The sequence below is a fragment of the Penicilliopsis zonata genome (genome assembly GCF_001890105.1).
Source record: "Penicilliopsis zonata CBS 506.65 unplaced genomic scaffold ASPZOscaffold_5, whole genome shotgun sequence".
In the NCBI taxonomy this organism is placed as follows: Eukaryota; Fungi; Ascomycota; class Eurotiomycetes; order Eurotiales; family Aspergillaceae; genus Penicilliopsis; species Penicilliopsis zonata.
Genome location: NW_019208915.1, coordinates 210,322 through 227,580, shown reverse-complemented (window position 1 = coordinate 227,580; position 17,259 = coordinate 210,322). Strand labels below are relative to the sequence as shown.

At 51.9% G+C, this 17,259-nt stretch overlaps 7 protein-coding genes across 7 annotated transcripts; 4 read left to right on the top strand and 3 right to left on the bottom strand.

The window, feature by feature from the left end:
• Nucleotides 1-297: 297 nt before the first annotated feature.
• ASPZODRAFT_141097 (hypothetical protein) lies at nt 298-1,411 on the top strand (the record flags this gene model as incomplete). Its single annotated transcript, XM_022724717.1, has 5 exons — nt 298-351; nt 382-492; nt 534-656; nt 738-882; nt 1,056-1,411. The coding sequence occupies 5 exons, from the start codon at nt 298-300 to the stop codon at nt 1,409-1,411; spliced, it is 789 nt and encodes a 262-aa protein (XP_022582017.1).
• Nucleotides 1,412-1,599: 188 nt separating this feature from the next.
• Nucleotides 1,600-4,972, top strand: ASPZODRAFT_131009 (hypothetical protein). The gene is made up of 2 exons (XM_022722648.1): nt 1,600-2,186; nt 2,318-4,972. Exons 1-2 carry the CDS (start codon nt 1,997-1,999, stop codon nt 4,906-4,908), a joined length of 2,781 nt encoding a protein of 926 aa, XP_022582016.1. The 5' UTR covers nt 1,600-1,996; the 3' UTR covers nt 4,909-4,972.
• Nucleotides 4,973-5,505: 533 nt separating this feature from the next.
• ASPZODRAFT_63536 (hypothetical protein) lies at nt 5,506-6,089 on the bottom strand (the record flags this gene model as incomplete). Its single annotated transcript, XM_022729164.1, has 3 exons — nt 5,506-5,611; nt 5,707-5,809; nt 5,960-6,089. Coding segments are annotated over 3 exons (339 nt in total), but the record flags the coding sequence as incomplete, so codon positions are not given.
• A 923-nt stretch (nt 6,090-7,012) lies between these two features.
• Nucleotides 7,013-9,249, top strand: ASPZODRAFT_131004 (hypothetical protein). Its single transcript, XM_022722647.1, has 4 exons — nt 7,013-7,131; nt 7,218-8,091; nt 8,168-8,262; nt 8,330-9,249. The coding sequence occupies exons 1-4, from the start codon at nt 7,084-7,086 to the stop codon at nt 9,158-9,160; spliced, it is 1,848 nt and encodes a 615-aa protein (XP_022582014.1). The 5' UTR covers nt 7,013-7,083; the 3' UTR covers nt 9,161-9,249.
• A 718-nt stretch (nt 9,250-9,967) lies between these two features.
• Nucleotides 9,968-13,732, top strand: ASPZODRAFT_150998 (hypothetical protein; the record flags this gene model as incomplete). The annotated part of the gene is made up of 6 exons (XM_022725692.1): nt 9,968-10,150; nt 10,352-10,574; nt 10,641-10,816; nt 10,876-11,307; nt 11,378-13,443; nt 13,525-13,732. 6 exons carry the CDS (start codon nt 9,968-9,970, stop codon nt 13,730-13,732), a joined length of 3,288 nt encoding a protein of 1,095 aa, XP_022582013.1.
• Nucleotides 13,733-13,825: 93 nt separating this feature from the next.
• On the bottom strand, nt 13,826-15,478 carry ASPZODRAFT_1698109 (hypothetical protein). Its single transcript, XM_022726909.1, has 4 exons — nt 15,365-15,478; nt 15,059-15,307; nt 14,625-14,994; nt 13,826-14,553 (listed from the first exon to the last, which is right to left on the bottom strand). The coding sequence occupies exons 2-4, from the start codon at nt 15,291-15,293 to the stop codon at nt 14,205-14,207; spliced, it is 954 nt and encodes a 317-aa protein (XP_022582012.1). The 5' UTR covers nt 15,294-15,307; nt 15,365-15,478; the 3' UTR covers nt 13,826-14,204.
• Nucleotides 15,479-15,607: 129 nt separating this feature from the next.
• Nucleotides 15,608-17,003, bottom strand: ASPZODRAFT_63314 (hypothetical protein; the record flags this gene model as incomplete). The annotated part of the gene is made up of 3 exons (XM_022729138.1): nt 15,608-15,979; nt 16,062-16,568; nt 16,644-17,003. 3 exons carry the CDS (start codon nt 17,001-17,003, stop codon nt 15,608-15,610), a joined length of 1,239 nt encoding a protein of 412 aa, XP_022582011.1.
• Between the last annotated feature and the right edge of the window lie 256 nt (nt 17,004-17,259).

The window sequence follows — 17,259 nt, the reverse complement described above, 5'->3', positions numbered from 1 at the left end:
AAAAATATCACAAAGCGCCTGACAGACTGAGATATTCCGATATTGGCAGCGCAGTGATGGAGAAATACCTCATAATACAAACAAGCATAGTCGACATTGATCATCTTCTAAGACTACGAAATCAACTGGCTACAAAGTATCTCCGGATGTTTCCTCAGTGGATTGAAGATGACGGAGTGCTTTGCTGGTGATGCTTTGAGAAATGGTATAAATATTGTGGTGAAACCAGTATGGTTTCCATTCCATCCATCTTCCTCAACATATATTCAAGATCCTCAAAGAAAGGAAAACATCAACATGTCGCCTTACTCGAATGTGGCTTTGATTGGAGCTAGTATTTCAACCAGCCGTGTCTTATAAGCGAAAACTAATTGTCCACAGGGAGGTGGTAACCTTGGTCAATCTATCCTCAAGGCGCTGCTCGCTTCCAGGTTTAATGTGACGGTCCTTTCGCGCGCCGAGTCGACGACTAAATTTGACCCAACTGTCAAGGTAGTCAAAGGCAAATACACTCGGGATCTCTTCTCTCGGAGTTGTCTAGACAAGATGCTCTCGTTCTCGCCGTTGGCAGTGCTTCGCTCGATTTTCAAAAGGAAATAATCGATATTGCTGTCGAAGTGGGCGTGAAGCGAATCATCCCCTCAGAGTTTGGAAGCGTATGTCGTCTTGCCTCAATATTTTACAAAGGAAAAGAGCAAAAAAAGAGCATCGACTTACACAGGTGGACTTGGATACAGGATCTCACCAATGAAGCTACCCTTAAAGCCGTCCCGGTCTATCAGCAAAAGGTCGATATCATGGAGTATCTCAAGAAGGCCGTGGCTTCTCATCCGCAAACGACCTGGACGAGCATTGTTTCCGGTCCATTTTATGACTGGGCGCGTAAGATAATAGAAAAAGTCTCCATGTAGTCTCTGGCTAACAGAAAAAAAATGTTTTAGTGTCTTGCTCATCCTACCGCCCCTCGGGGCATCGACCCCGAGACTCGCTCTGCCATCATTTACGACAATGGCACCAACAAACTTGACACGACCAGCCTTGTGGCTGTCGGAAAGTGTGTGGTCCGCCTGCTTTCCCAGCCGGAAAATACAAGAACCAATACATCTTCATCAGCGAGTACACCATCTGCCAGAACGACATCTTCGCAGCCGTCCAGCAGGCAACTGGAACCACCGTCTCGGACTGGAAAGTAGAACACTGCGACGCCGAGGCCCTGCGCAAGAAGGGATATGAGCGTGTCGAGAAGGAGGATTTTTATGGTCTTTACGATCTCATCTTTGCGGCGCATTTTCAGGCCGGACACGGGGCGGAATTCTCCACGATCAGGAAGCTCGAGAACAAAGCTATTCGGCTAGAAGGCGAGGGAGAGTCTTTGTTGGACTGTACCAAACGGGTTCTCTCTGAGATCTAGGCTTGACATTCGTCTTGATAGGAGTATTTGGTTTCCTATAGTAGAGTCTGTTGACGTCATACGAGTGTGCCTGATTATGTCACTTTTGAATGAAAGACAACAATGGTAGGACTTCCATACAGCAATAAAAATATAGTAACAAAGTCCTTCTCGGCCTGTATTCCGAGAGATTTATATATAGACAAAACCTCGTGACTACCAGCTGGACGCTGACCCGGCCGCGGGGCACTAAGACAATCAGTAGGATTTCTTTCCTCCACCCCCCCTGAGCAATATGAGCATCTCAACCATCTCTCAACGACGGGTCAACGTTCCACAGAGCTCCAGGTTTCTGAGCCGCAGCGAATAGCAGCTCGATCTCCACGTTTGGTCTTCTATCTTTGCAACTCTGCAAAGACACCGTCGTCTCCGTCTCTCGGCTTCGTCCCCCACAGCACTGCGCCCGAGTGGCGTTACACGCAGCCTGTCGGTTTATAAAGCTCGAGAAGAGTAGTCGCTCTGCCACAAATTTCCTAAAGAAAGGGGGAGTTTTGCCTCTGAAGGACTACTCGTAAACGATGAAACCGGAACGCTCCAGTGCTGAGCATGGACGAAATTCTACCATCGTACGAGACTGCTGTCGCCAGAGATGCCTGGGTAATCATCGCCCACTCTATCCCATCCAGAGACCTCTGTGCAGTCTCGCTGGTGTGTCGACGATGGCACCAGCTATTTATTCCGTTTCTGTGGGGGGATCCGGCGTCACATTTTGGAACAGATAATGATGCCGTCTACGGTGCGCAACCCGTCTTACATTTGAGAAAAGAAGAATGAGAGGAGGACGAAGAAAAGAAGAAGAAGAAGAAGAAGAAGAAGAAGAAGAAGAAGAAGAAGAAGAGATTTCAATCAGCCACTGACATGGAGAAGTTGCGTTGACGCGCTTTAGGAGGACCCTGAGGTATGCACGACTGGAGGTGCGCATGCTGACCCATACGCTTCACCTGCCCCCTGCACTCTCTGAGATCTATGGCGGGCCACGACCAGAATGGTTGAGGGAGGTCCTGGAGTATCTGCCTTGTCTGCAATCCCTAATGGTGTCTGAACTCCCATTCTTCGACCACAATTCTATGGTTGCGTTGAAGAGTCCCCAGAGAAATTCCCGCTCTGTAGAGCCCGGGGATGATCCCCAGACGTACAACATTCGATTACTCCTAGCAGAACGGGAACCAAACACGACGTCACAAGGGTTGGCAGAGGCTTTGATTCGATTCCCTCTGTTGATTTACCTTGATTTGTCTTTTACCAAGCCAGCTCGCGATCTCCTAGTGCTGGCGTCCTTGTCACAGCTCACGAACCTTCAAGTCCTGAAACTGCGTGGGCTAGGCTTGAAAGACAACGACGCAGAGTTCTTGGCGAATGCGATTGGCACCAGGGTGCGTTTCTTAGACTTGAGAGATAACCTTCTCACAGACATGGCTGTACGGTCTCTGTTACAGGCTTCTTTTCTATCTCCCAACGCCCCTCGTGACCCTGGCTCTGGCTCTCAGTTCGCTCTTACGTCTTCTCCTTCGGACCTCTTGAGACGTCCAAGTTTGGATGAAGCCTTTCTGAAGATCTTGACGCAACCAGTCACAGGTCGTTTGATGGTTGAGGATTTACCCCATGTGGGTATCACCCACTTGTACATTTCCGGCAACCACCTCTCTGTGGAAGGAGCGGCAAGTCTGTTAGCTTCAACTAGACTCCATGTCCTGGATGTTGGAACCGTTGATACCGCCAATGTTATCAACAAAGGACCTCGAGCAGCCCATTCCACAGATTCTCACAGACTACCGGGAGCCGAGAAACTAATCCCCATCCTTGGTTCAAGTGCGAAGGACAACCTGACTTATTTACGAGCCCATCATGCAGTTGTTACAGTCGATGCTCCTGCTACCACGACCACTTCCTCGAATGATCTGCTGCCTGAGCTCTCGGGTGCTCTTACCCACACGGAGCTTAATGCGTCACACGACGCTGAGTTGGACGCTGCTCAGGAAATCTATGAGCTTCCAGCGGACACGTTAACGAGATATGAGCTGGCTGATACATCGATTGTTGAACCTGCGGCTTCGCCGTCGCCCGCTACACAGGGCTCTCCTCAAAAACCCGCTTTATGTGAAGACAAGCCACTTCCTAGACGAGGCTCGGTATTTGCACCGGAAGTAGTTGAACCCAAAGCCAATGAGGACAGCACTTCTGTTCTTCTTGATGCTCGGGAAGCGGAACTTGTTTCATCCCCGCAGATCACAGAGGGCCCATTCGCCTCTCTATCATCTACCAAGATCGATCTTCCTGAAACAACGGCGCAAGCGAGCTCACAACCAGCTAGTGGCGATCCTCGAAGTCGGCTCATAAAAGAACTCCTCTCGAAGCGGCCCAAGAGGCAGGGTCCTCCGCTACGACATAATAACAAAGATAACATGCTCCTGCACTTTCACCCTTCCTATCTTCCTCATCTGGAAACCTTGGTACTGACTGATGTCCCGTCACATGTTTCTCGCAATTCGGGCATTATCGACTCTATCATCTTGTTCATTACTGCATGCTCCAACGAGGCGTTGCTGGCGACTCTTCAAGCAGGATCAGACTACTCGCTGCCACCCGGCCGAGCTCGACTAAAGGCTGAGCTGCACCGCGCTCGAACACTGTTTTCTCTGCGTCATCTAGTGCTTGAAATCACCCCTACCACGAAGCTTCAAGGACCGTCAAAACTGACTTCATGGAAACCTCGGAACCAACGCGGGATCTCTAAATCAAGCACGGGAGATCGGGATTCCGAGAACCTCTGGTCCGCAGCCATGTCTGATTTTAGTTTCTTTGGTGAAGAAGAGTGCGGGATCCCCAGAAACGACCCGGGGAAGTACGTTCCCATGGCCATTTTGAACGAAAAGGTCAGCCTTGTGTCCGACACGGAATCCACCCACTCTGGCATGTCAAACTCAGACTTCCCTTCGAGTCCCCAGTCACCGGGCCATCATCAACGCCAGCCAAACCAGAATACATCTCAGCGGAGCCATAGGCGAGAGACAGTAACATCTATGCCTGCATCGTCATCGATGGGGTCCTTGGCTGATTTTAGCGTCTTGGATGGTACTGCTGCCGGTACTGCTGTTCCCGATGATGAAGTTGCCGACATTGACCTGGTCGCTGAGCTAGCGGCGTTTCGACGCCGGAAGAAAGCCGAATTCGAAAGTCTGGTACAGGCAGACCGGAGGAGGCGCAGCGCCATGGAGGCATCGTCGGCGAGTCCGTCGACCTTGACCCTGCTTTCACCGACACCGACCTCGCCGTCGTTCTCGTCGCCGTGGCGGTCTCCATCTCCGTCGCCAGGGCTGACAAAAGGATCGGTGCCTCCTTACATCGAGGGCCACTGGAGGGGCGAAGTGAAGATTGTGCGGAATGCGGCTCCCAAGGGAAGAAGCGGGGTGGTGGATATGTATGGGAATTATTTCGAGAAGGGGTATCTATATCCTTAGGGTGTATATGTATATAGGATAAAATATAGTCAGTTGCCGAGGCGCCAATACCAGTATACCAGAGTACATAGATCGTTATGATTCTCCGATGCACTAGTGCAATCTCAAATAGATGGTCTTGTAATCAAGTGATCAGTATAGATAACCATAGCGATGGCCAAATCATGTTGAATGATCTAGAATACGAACATTTCACTGGCGCTTACTTCTGTCATGGGGTTCCTTTCCTCAATCTGAAAAGGTCTCTACGAGCCATCTATGAGGACAACGAGGGATACAAGAGGGGGGCAGTGGAAAGGAAGGGTAGGAGGTTCCCTTATTTCTATTTCCCGTCCTAATTTTTAGTCTTTTCATCGTCATCATTTCCTCGATTGGAAGATCCTTTTTTTGTGTGGACAACCGACGTTCTTTTCATTTTTATGTTCGTCTCTCGGTCATAGCGAACAATTATGCCTGCCTTTCAAACCCCGAAGCTTTGGAAACCCACTCGCGACCAAGAAAAAAAAAGGGGCAAAGGAAAAAGGGAAAAAGAGTAAAAAACTAGCGGAAAGGGAAATTCTGCACTAATCCCGAGTGTTTTCATTCTTTGTTTTTCCTTTACATAGACTTGGCGGCCTGAGGGGGGCTCAGCTTCTTGCCATCCTTGTTGTACCTGATCCGCGGGGGGGGAGCACGGTTGCGACGACCTTCACGAGAGCGGACACTGTAGAAGAAGTACATGTTAGCGATATATTGTCTACTAATATTCCCCATGCCCGATGTCATGGGTTCTCAAGGAATACGACGGATGTTGCATACCGGACGATCTTGCCGTGGATAGCGCAGGACACGCAGTACTGGAGCTTCAGGTACATCTTGGGGACGGCGTAGTCGGTGAAGACGGAGGCGTCAGAGATATCACCTGTAGAGAGCAATTGTATGTCAGCGCGCTTCTTCATGCACCCAATTTCCAGCTAGGTTTCTTCTGTTCATCCTCTTTCTTCATGTTCTCGCTATGGAAAACATCCTTCCAGCTCTCCGTCTCTCGGGGGAAGGAAAGGTGCGAACGTACGGATGGCAGCGGACTCGACCATGTTGCGGATGGTGAAGCGCTTGATGGCCTTGTCCTTGGGAGTGCAGCGAGCACAGTTGGAGCAACGGACGGGCTTGACGTGGCCGCGGCCCTTCTTGTTGCGACCGCTATATAAAACAAAGAGATCTTGTCAGTTTCCGTTGGCTCGCACAATTTGTGACTCGAAACAATTGAACGTGTGTCGTCGAATTCTTCTCCCCGGTTACTGCCCAGGAGCATCCACATCCCATCATCGGTCCCCGACGTAGGCGATATATAAATGCCGGAGGCGAGAAGAAAATCGAGAGATACGCATTTTGTTCCGACAATGGGGGGGGGAAATATAAAGGGTCGGGTCCGCTTACTTGTTCGCCCTCTTCTTGACCATTTTGACGGATTTTTCTGCAGCAGGAAAAAGTCAGAGGGTGAAAAGGTGTTGGAGAGGGGGAGGCTGTCGCGTACTTGGCTGTCGTCGGGTTTGGTTGTCGAACGCACGGAACGGAGACTCTCGTGATGTGGTTGTGTCGTGTCGTTGTGGGTGGGTAGCCCTATGCCCTTAAGCGAGCCCCGGTCACGGGATGTTGCAGTGGTTTCTCGATGCCTCAGGCATGTATAAAGGCGGTCAGCCCACAATCGTATGGTGTATCACGTGGAGCTGGCACACCGCCGTGACCGCCCCGAAACAAGCCTAGCGCCCGTTCCAATCCTCACTGGAAGGAGGGCAGCCTCAGGCCATTTGTTTATCCTGAGGCTCCCGACGAAAAGGGTGCGTGCTTTCCGCGCGTTGGTGGGCGATTACTACTCGTACTACGCCTACTGCACCCCTGCCCCGATCGCCCGACACCCATAACTGTGTCTTACCCTACGCCTGCCATTTTTCCTAGCTTGGAATCCCCATCACAGGGGCCATAGTTTCTTTTATCTTGCTTGCCTAGCTATCCCTTGAGAGTCTAGCGATCAACATGTCTGTTCCTGGAGGCACTTTCCGAGGCACCCCCAACAACACCAGAACCATCGGTCGAGGGAGGCTGCCCGACTTCGACAGCCCATCGTCCCACATTCCCCGACCCAAGACCGAGTCGACGACGCAAACCGCAGGAAGTGATCTGGGGAGTTCAGCAGCAATGAGTTCGGCCAGTAGACAAAGGCAGAACCAGTCCAAGCGTGATGAGGTACGGGCAGGGAGAAAGGAGAGCAAATAGATTGTTTCTGATTGGATGGTTGGACTGACTTTGGGATCTCATTGGCAACTACCTAGGCCATTCGACGCAAGATGGAGGCGGACCTCAGCAAGAAGAAGCAGAACCCAGCGCGATCGAAGCGTAGCAGCAAGGCTCCTCCGGGCACTGTCTTGGCCCTGAAGCCCAGCCAGGCCCTCCAGATCAAGCCCAACACCAGCATTGCCGAGGCCGCTCAATTGATGGCAGCGAAGCGAGAAGACTGTGTGCTCGTTACAGATGACGATGACCGGATTGCTGGTATCTTCACGGCCAAGGATCTGGCGTTTCGTGTTGTGGGTGCTGGCCTGAAGGCCCGGGAGATCACTGTAGCGGAGATCATGACCAAGAATCCGTTGTGTGCTCGCACCGACACCAGTGCCACGGATGCCCTCGACCTCATGGTGAGAAAGGGCTTTAGACACCTGCCTGTCATGGATGAGAACCAGGATATATCGGGTGTTTTGGATATCACAAAGTGTTTCTACGACGCCATGGAGAAGCTCGAGCGTGCCTACAGCTCGTCTCGCAAGCTGTATGACGCGCTAGAAGGTGTGCAAACTGAGCTGGGGTCCTCGCAGCCCCAGCAGGTGATCCAGTATGTCGAAGCACTGCGATCCAAGATGTCAGGGCCTACATTAGAAACTGTTTTGGATGGCCTCCCGCCCACCACTGTCTCGGTTCGCACTTCCGTCAAGGAGGCCGCGGCGCTGATGAAGGAACACCACACCACCGCTCTCCTGGTGCAGGACCAGGGATCTATAACCGGTATCTTCACCAGCAAGGATATTGTCCTTCGTGTGATTGCTCCTGGCCTTGATCCCGCCACTTGCAGTGTCGTCCGGGTCATGACCCCACACCCCGATTTCGCTCCTACGGATATGAGCATCCAGGCTGCTCTCCGCAAAATGCATGGTTCGTGACCTTATTCTTTCCCTTCTACATCACAATGAAAAAAAGAAAGATTATCCAACGCTCATTCTCTGAACAGATGGCCATTACCTCAACCTGCCTGTCATGAACGAAGCTGGCGAGATTGTTGGAATGGTTGATGTGCTGAAGCTCACATACGCAACCCTTGAGCAGGTAAGCTCCCCTGATGTGCTGTATCTATGTGGTTTCTTGACGTCTGACTTATATATCCTATCTGTAGATCAATTCTATGCAGGGCCACGACGATGAGGGCCCCGCCTGGAATAAGTTCTGGCTGTCCATGGATCACGAGTCAGATTCTATGGTCTCTGGTAGCGCCGCCCAACCCCACACGCCTCATCGCTCTGTTCTCAGCCCGGATATGTCCAAGCATGATTATCATGCCCGCGACAGTGTCCTCCCCAATGACTCTGCCTCGCACCAAGGAGATGAGCACTCTCTGATGGTGGAGCAAGTTCCCGAGGAGCCCGCGACATTCCCCTTCAAGTTCAAGGCCCCTAGCGGTCGTGTTCACCGTGTGAACGTCCTCCCTGCTTCTGGGGTTGTGGAACTTGTTGCGCTAGTGTCAGCCAAACTCGGTCCCGAAGTCGAGGCAGTCGGAGGTGTGCCCACTTGCGAAGAGGGTAGGCTCAGCAATACTGGCTATGCCCTGAGCTATTTGGACAACGAGGGAGATACTGTTTCCATCACTACCGACCAAGATCTCTTGGATGCCATTGCCCTCACCCGCAGGTCTCACCAGGACAAGGTGGACCTTTTTGTCCATGACCCTTCCCAACCGCCGATTCCCGCCACCCTCGAGCCGCAGCCCGTTCCTTCCAAGGCGGCCATCCCGAGCGACGCCAAGAGCGTTACTATTGTTCCGGAGGATTCGATGTCGGAAGAGCTGCCTCTATCCAGCAAGCCCCGGCAACAGGCCTTCCCCCAGCCTCTCCCCGAGGAACAATATATCTCCGGCGTGCCCAACGACCTCTTGCTGCCCGGTGCCATCGTGACTTTGGCAGCAGTCATTGCTGGCGTCTTCATCCTGAGCCGCGCCACAAGCCGATAATCGCTCCGCAGACAGGCCCCCCTTTGCACATTGCCATGTGTATTAATCTCTTGATTATTCAAAAAAGATAGATTGTGTGTTTACATCTGTCTCTGACTCCCCTTTCAATCCTCACGTTGTTGTCCCTTCGAATACACCCACAGTTCGTTTCTTTGCGTCTCGTCTTTTGTTTCATTAGTCTCCTTCTAATATTGATATTGACTGGATACCGCTGTTAGCCATTGTCATTAGTGATTTTAGGATTCCATACATATATAAAATTCTTCTAGCGTCAAGATGGATTGATTCTCGATAATCAGGTAGGTAGTTAGTTATTATTATAGATGGATGGAGAGTAAGCAGAATAACTGCCTTGGTGCCTTAGAAAGATGCCTGACAATGGCGCTTTCCCCGCTTCGGGACTAGCGCATAATGGCCCAGCAGAGCATGGAAAGTCGGGCGTTGATTGGCAGATCCCGAGCAAAAGTCCCCTTCGGTCCTGGGTTGGATTTTGGCTTCACATCCCACATTTTCGACGCGCGCTCTTTCTCCCACCGACGTTTGCTCCTTCTCGTGTTAGCAGCTCCTCACTCAGCGGTGATGCTGAGTCTGCCCTTGAGCTGAACCGAGACAGAGATCGCCCGATTCACCGTTCTCGCGGGTTTTAAGCAACCCAGCCAACTCCCTTAGTGGCTTCCCCCCACCAAAAACAAAACTTTCCAAACCTCTCCCCGCTCTGCTGAGCCCGACCTTGCCAACCACCCCTCCTCTGAAAGGGCAATCTCGCTGGCATAAGCTAGACTGTCTGTGGCAGTCAGATTAGCGAAGATGTCATTGCTCCCTCCAGAAGTTCACTCCGCGCTCTCGCAGCTGCTGCGCGCCTTGACCACCGCCGATAATGAAGTCAGATCCCAGGCAGAAGATCAGTTGAACAATGACTGGATCCAGAACAGGCCTGATGTCTTGTTAATGGGCTTGGTGGAACAGCTCCAGGGTGCAGAGGAGGCCTCGGTAAGTTATATATTTTTCTTTGCTTTTTCCCTCCCTATGAATGAATCCCTTTGTTTCTCTGGCTCCCCAGGGCATGTATGTCTTGAGAGGAACTGGTCAACAAGCTTTGGGAGTGTTTTCTTTCCTTCTCCTTGTACTGCCATTTCAGATGAAAATACAGGCTTCTAATCGACCTTTCTTCTCTCCTTTTTATGTGACTAGACTCGTTCCTTCGCTGCAGTGCTCTTTCGGAAAATAGCCAGCCGGACCAAGAAAGACCCCGTGACAAATGAAACCAAGGAGCTATTTTCCCTCCTCAATGCGGAACAGAGATTGATCATCCGGCAAAAGCTTGTGACGTGCTTGACCGGAGAATCCTTGACCGACGTCCGGAAGAAGATCGGAGACGCTGTGGCTGAAATCGCCAGACAATACACCGATGGTGGTACGCAACATGGATTGGCTTGCTTAAACAAATGAATTGGTGATTCTGACCATTTGGATTGTATAGGAGACCAATGGCCTGAGCTTCTGGGGATTCTTTTCCAGGCCAGTCATTCCCCCGAATCTGGCCTGCGAGAGGCAGCTTTCCGGATCTTCTCCACGACCCCTGGCATTATTGAGAAGCAACACGAGGATGCCGTTCTCGGTGTCTTCTCCGAAGGGTTCAAAGATGAGAACATTGCTGTATGTGGACATCGGCCGTTTTATCCGTTGGTTTAGTACTGAACTAACTGACTTTGCAGGTTCGAATCGCTGCCATGGAGGCATTTGCTTCGTTCTTCCGTTCTATCCCAAAGAAGTCCCAGTCGAAGTTCTTCGGTTTAATGCCTGACATCCTCAATATCCTGCCTCCGTTGAAGGAGGCGTCTGAAAGCGACGAGCTTTCGTCTGCCTTCATGGCCCTCGTCGAGTTGGCTGAGATTTCACCGAAAATGTTCAAGAGTTTGTTCAACCACCTAGTGAAATTCAGCATCAGCGTTATTTCCGATAAGGAACTCAGCGACCAGGTCCGGCAAAACGCTCTGGAGCTCATGGCTACTTTTGCCGACTATGCTCCCAATATGTGCAAGAAGGACCCGGTCTATGCTCAGGACATGGTCACCCAGTGCCTAAGCTTGATGACCGACATTGGGATTGATGATGACGATGCTTCGGAGTGGAATGCATCGGAAGATGTGAGTTGATTGTCGATTGACTTTGTAAAATCTTTAAATAATGGCGATTGCTGACTATATTTTATTATAGCTTGATCTTGAAGAAAGCGATCTCAATCATGTCGCAGGTGAACAGTGCATGGATCGTTTGGCCAACAAGCTCGGAGGTCAGGTTATTCTGCCAGCCACTTTCGCCTGGATCCCACGCATGATGTCTTCGTCAGCTTGGCGTGACCGCCATGCGGCCCTCATGGCTATTTCTGCCATCTCTGAAGGCTGCCGCGATCTGATGATCAACGAACTCGACCAGGTCTTGGCACTGGTTGTGCCTGCTCTTCAGGATCCCCACCCGCGTGTTCGCTACGCTGGCTGCAACGCTCTCGGTCAAATGAGCACCGACTTTGCTGGAACGATGCAAGAGAAATACCACGCCGCTGTTCTCAATAACATTATCCCCGTTCTGGACTCTGCCGAGCCCCGTGTCCAGGCCCATGCTGCTGCCGCTCTCGTCAACTTCTGCGAGGAGGCTGAGCGGAAGATTCTCGAGCCATACCTTGAACAGCTCCTCCGGCATCTCCTCCAACTCCTGCGTAGCCCTCACCGCTATGTTCAGGAGCAGGCTCTTTCTACTATTGCTACCATTGCCGACTCCGCTGAGACTGCCTTTGGCCAATATTACGAGACCCTCATGCCCTTGTTGTTCAATGTCTTGAAGGAGGAGCAATCCAAGGAATACCGGCTTCTGCGCGCCAAGGCCATGGAATGTGCTACACTGATTGCCCTAGCCGTTGGCAAGGAGAAGATGGGACAAGATGCCCTCAACCTAGTCCAGCTTTTGGGTAACATCCAACAGAACATCACCGATGCGGATGATCCGCAGTCTCAGTACCTCCTGCACTGCTGGGGTCGCATGTGCCGAGTTCTCGGCCAGGATTTCGTGCCCTACTTGCCCGGTGTCATGCCTCCCCTTCTCGCTGTCGCAGCCGCCAAGGCTGACATCCAGCTGTTAGATGATGAGGACCAGATCGACCAGGTTGAGCAGGATGAAGGTTGGGAACTGGTCCCGCTCAAGGGCAAGATCATCGGCATCAAGACCAGTGCCCTCGAGGACAAGAACACCGCGATAGAGCTTATCACCATCTATGCTCAGATTCTCGAAGCTGCTTTCGAGCCTTATGTTCTGGAGACTATGGAGAAGATTGCTGTTCCCGGACTGGCATTTTTCTTCCACGACCCTGTCCGTGTCTCCTCTGCGAAGCTGATCCCCCAGCTCTTGAACTCGTACAAGAAGGCCCACGGCGAGCAGTCTCCGGGATTCGCCGACATGTGGAATAAGGTCGCCGAGAAGATCGTTGAAGTTCTGAGCGCTGAGCCGACTGTTGATACTCTGGCAGAGATGTACCAGTGTTTTTATGAGTCTGTGGAGGTTGTTGGAAAGAATTGTCTGAGCCAGGAGCACATGCAGGCCTTCATTGAATCATCGAAGTCTACTCTGGAGGACTATCAAACCCGGGTGAAACTTCGCCTGGAAGAAAAGGCAGAGACTGATGACGCGGATGAAGAGAATCTCGACTATGAATATGCCGTGGAAGATGACCAGAACCTGCTCAGTGACATGAACAAGGCTTTCCACACCATTTTCAAGAACCAGGGCACTTCATTCTTACCCGCGTGGCAACGCCTTCTCCCATTTTATGACGCCTTCATCACAAGTTCAGACCCCACTCAGCGCCAGTGGGCTCTGTGCATCATGGATGACGTGCTGGAGTTCTGTGGGGATCAGTCCTGGAACTACAAGGACCATATCATGCAGCCTCTGGCCGCCGGTTTACAAGATGAGAATGCCGCCAACCGCCAAGCTGCAGCCTACGGTGTCGGTGTCGCTGCCCAGAAGGGCGGTGCTCTCTGGAGCGATTTTGTCGCGGCCAGTATCCCCAGTCTCTTCCAAGTGACTCAGCACTCGCAGTCTCGAACTGAGGAAAATGTCTTTGCCACTGAGAACGCGTCGGCCAGTATCGCCAAGATTCTTCACTACAACTCTTCCAAGGTCCAGAATGCGCAAGAGATTGTTTCGAACTGGATTACTACTCTTCCCATCACTTATGATGAGGAAGCAGCTCCATATGCATACTCTTTCATTGCTCAGCTGATTGACCAGTAAGTTATATATCCTGTTGCCTTTTCTCTTTTTCTTTTGCCCCCTGGTGGACAGCTAGCTTATTGACTCTTTTTTTTTAGGCAAAACCCTGCTGTCATTTCAAATGCCGTCAAGGTTTTCGGTTATATCGTTCAGGCCCTCGAAGCCGAGACTCTTCAAGGGCAGACCGCTGTCCGAGTTGCAAATTCGGCAAAACAGCTTGTTGCTGCCACAGGTATCAATGCTGATCAGATCCTTGCCGGCGTCAACCCGGACAACCAGGCGGCCATTCGGAGTTACTTCCAGTAGGCTAGTGGGAGATGCTGATCGGTCGTGGTAGTTGATGTGAACCTGATGAAAGCTATTTAAAGTTTGTGTTTTCGTTTTCTGATCTGAAGATTACATCGCTGCATTTACGAGATCCTTCCATGCCGTCCACCATTTCCTTTTCCTAATCATTCCTCCCCCAATGTCAGATATCCATCAACATGAAATTATCCCCCATCCAATGATGCCTATGAAGCTTTATCGATACTCGATTTTTTTTTGAGGTCATTACAATGCAGATCAAAGAATAGATTTACAACAACTCAAGATGTTTTGCAATGTTTTCCCCTCCAATCTCGTATGCTCCAGCCTGTCTAATGTGATCATACATAATAAACGCTAGGATGGCTCCAAGTCCAATTGTGTTAATTGTGTTACGAGGTAGGAGTGAAATGATGGAATGAAAAGTCATAATATCGAGAATGGACATTTTCTACAAATTTCGACCTAGTCTTCACGATGCTTGACGCACGGCCTCGGAGACGACATCCGTCAGGGTCTGCATGGCGGGTTCACCGATGAGGGCGTTATCCCTCTGCTCGTACAGAGTTCCACCTTCAGTCCAGATACGACGCAGAGTCCAGACGGTGGCGGCTGGACTGCCGGATTCCCAGGCGGCGGCCTCAGACTGGCGCAGGGTCTCCAGTGAGGTATAAGTGACGTCTGACCAAGGCTGGCCGCCTGTTTGGCGCTCAAATTCGGCCTGGATTTCGGCCGGAGTGGTGGTGAAAGAGTTGACGCGCAGGGCCTTGTTAAAGGCAGCAGCGGGATGACGGAGAGCGGCCAAGGTGAGGATCCCAACACTACATACGTCAGCGAGGAAGTTTCTTTTTTTTTTCTATATATATTTATTATGAAAAGACTTCTGACATACTCTTTCATGGTGGTCAGACTGATCTTCGACTCCCCCCTGTCGCTCAACAGGGTGGCCTTCTTGTTCTTGACGTCCCAGCCGCCGGCCTCACGGGCGCCCGAGAAACGCACGTAGTAGTCTGCAAATGGACCAGTCACGACATACGTGTACGCCAGGTCCGGCACCTCGGTCTTGTTCTCGAGCAGGGCACGAACCTTGAGCTTCTGCTGGTGCGGCTTCTCCGAGGCCGAGGCAGGCGAGTACGCGACATCCGTGCCGTATTCAGAGGGGAAGAACCATTTCACGCTCGGGGATGCGTTGGCGAGTCGGATCAAAGGCAATTGCGTAGCGATGGCGCCACGGCCAACTGCTGAAACCACTGTGTCGATGCCTTTTCAATTGTCAGTCTAGATATAGAATAACTATAGAGTACCTCTTCTCTAGGTCAAGCTCACCCTCGTAGGCCTTCTTGACGGCATCTTCATCTTGGATATCGCCAACGATGACCTCGACCTTGTACTTCTCCTTCAGATCCGCCAGGAGGGTCGACTTGTTCTGCACGGTGGTCTGGGAGGTGAAGATGACGAGACGGTCGAATTCAGCACGGGCAGAGAGGACAGCGTCGAGGATGTAGGAGCCGATCGCGCCGGTGGCGCCGAAGAAGAGAACGTTCTTAGGCTGGAAAGACATGTTGATGTTGTTTTCTATGCTTTTTTTTCTTCTTCTTGACCTTCTCGTTCCTTTGCTTGTTTTTCTATCGCCTCTTCTCTCGCTCGAGAAGTGGGGGCGGGGTTTTCTTATGTGGGTTGATTGGGGGTATTTGCAAGGATCTATAGCAGCAAAGAGCCTACTAGACAAGTAGAAGAGGCTCTCCAGGGAAACCTGGTCAATATGGTTGAGATATGGCGCAATGCGTTTCGGTAGGGGATTAATAATTGAGAATTGGAGTAAAACAAGGTGTTGGTGAGGGGTAAATGCTCATCCATTACAAATCAATTGATTCACTACAACGCCATCTCCAGGATCTCCAACACCTGCTCCTTCGTCTCTAGGGGCACGGGGTTCGTCTTGCAGCATCGATCTTGCAGACTGTTCAGCGCCAGCGGATCCAGCTTGTCTCGCCCCACGCCCACCTCCGTCAGCGAGCGCGGCAGGCCCAGCTGCCGGATCACAGCGTCCAGGACGTCTCCCAGATCGGCGCGGGAGGCATCAACAGAGCGTTCTCGCAGGACGTTCGACACTACCGCGTCGGATGTCAGACAGGCCAGAACCCGCTGCTGGCGGTGCCGGTTGGCGTTGTGGAGGGCATTGAACTTGCACACGGCGGGGAGCATGATACAGCTAGTTTCTCCGTGGCCGACACCCAGAGGGCCAAGCTAGAAAGTCAGCTAGAGCAGTCAAGAAGAGAAAAAGAGAAAGCAGCCATTGGTAGATGACAAGAAGAGAGAAGGGAAAAACCTGATGGCCAATTCCGTGGCTGGCACCCAGCTCGACTGATCCACCCGTGAAAGCCGCCATGGCATCGACAGAACCAAGCTGAGACTGTAGCCGAGCCTCGCGGTCTGCACTGTCGCGTTTCGAGCGCAGGAGACCCGGGACAAGCAGCCGGAGGGCCCTCTCGGCGAGCGCGTCTGTGGCGGGCGTTGCACCCTCGATCGCACACAGCGTCTCGACGCAGTGGTCCACAGCTCGAACTCCCGTGCTCAACCAGATCGCGTCCGGGGTCATCGCCGCCAGATCCGGGTCAAGGATGACGAGCCGTGGCCCACGCGCTGGCTGCTGGAAGCTGTGCTTGTGGCGTGTGGCGTCGTTTGTGCCCCCAGCAAAGTCGGAGTACTCGCCTGCGGACAGTGTAGTCGGGATCGACACGATGGGAATCGTCGGAGGATGAACAACGGCTCGTTTGTCAGGGCCTTCGGTCAGGGTAGCAAGATCGGCTGGAGTGGTTACCCCGTTCGAGAGAGCCTATACTGCATGAGCAAGTAGAACTTCAATAATAAAGAAGTAGGAAAAGTAATCAAAGTAATGAAAGTGATATACTAAAGCAGCAATCTTCGCTCCATCCGTCAAACTCCCCCCTCCCAGTGTCAAGAGGAGATCTGCGTCCGCCTCTCTCGCCTCGTTGACCACCTGCACCACCTCAGACCACAGCGTATGGCTCCGCATGCCGATCCGCAGTCCGACGACTGTGACTCCCGCCGTGCTAAGCGCAGCCTGCAGCCTGTCCAGCGCGTCGGTGTTGCGCGCCAGAGACGCTGAGCAGAGCACGTAAACCCGCGAGGCACCGAACATGGCGGAAACGTGTCGCGCCGCAGCGGAGGGGAAGGGGAGGCCGTACGAGAGCAGCGGGGAGTGCTCCCGCGTGGGAAACGCAGGGCGGACAGTCTCTGTATCACTCATGGCATGGGCAGTCGGTGTCTGAATGAGATTGAGACAATGTGATGCTGTATATCTTGATTGAGGATGTGTGCGGGGAAGTGGGGGAGAACGAGAGAGAGAGAGAGAGAGAGAGAGAGAGAAGTATCCTGAAACAAATGCATTTGGATATCTATACAAGAAGCTATTCGAACACAATGGCTTAATAAAATAACAGACGGTAGACGACGCTCAGTCAAAAGATCCTTTTTATACTATGTCGAACTTTTCGGATTCTTTT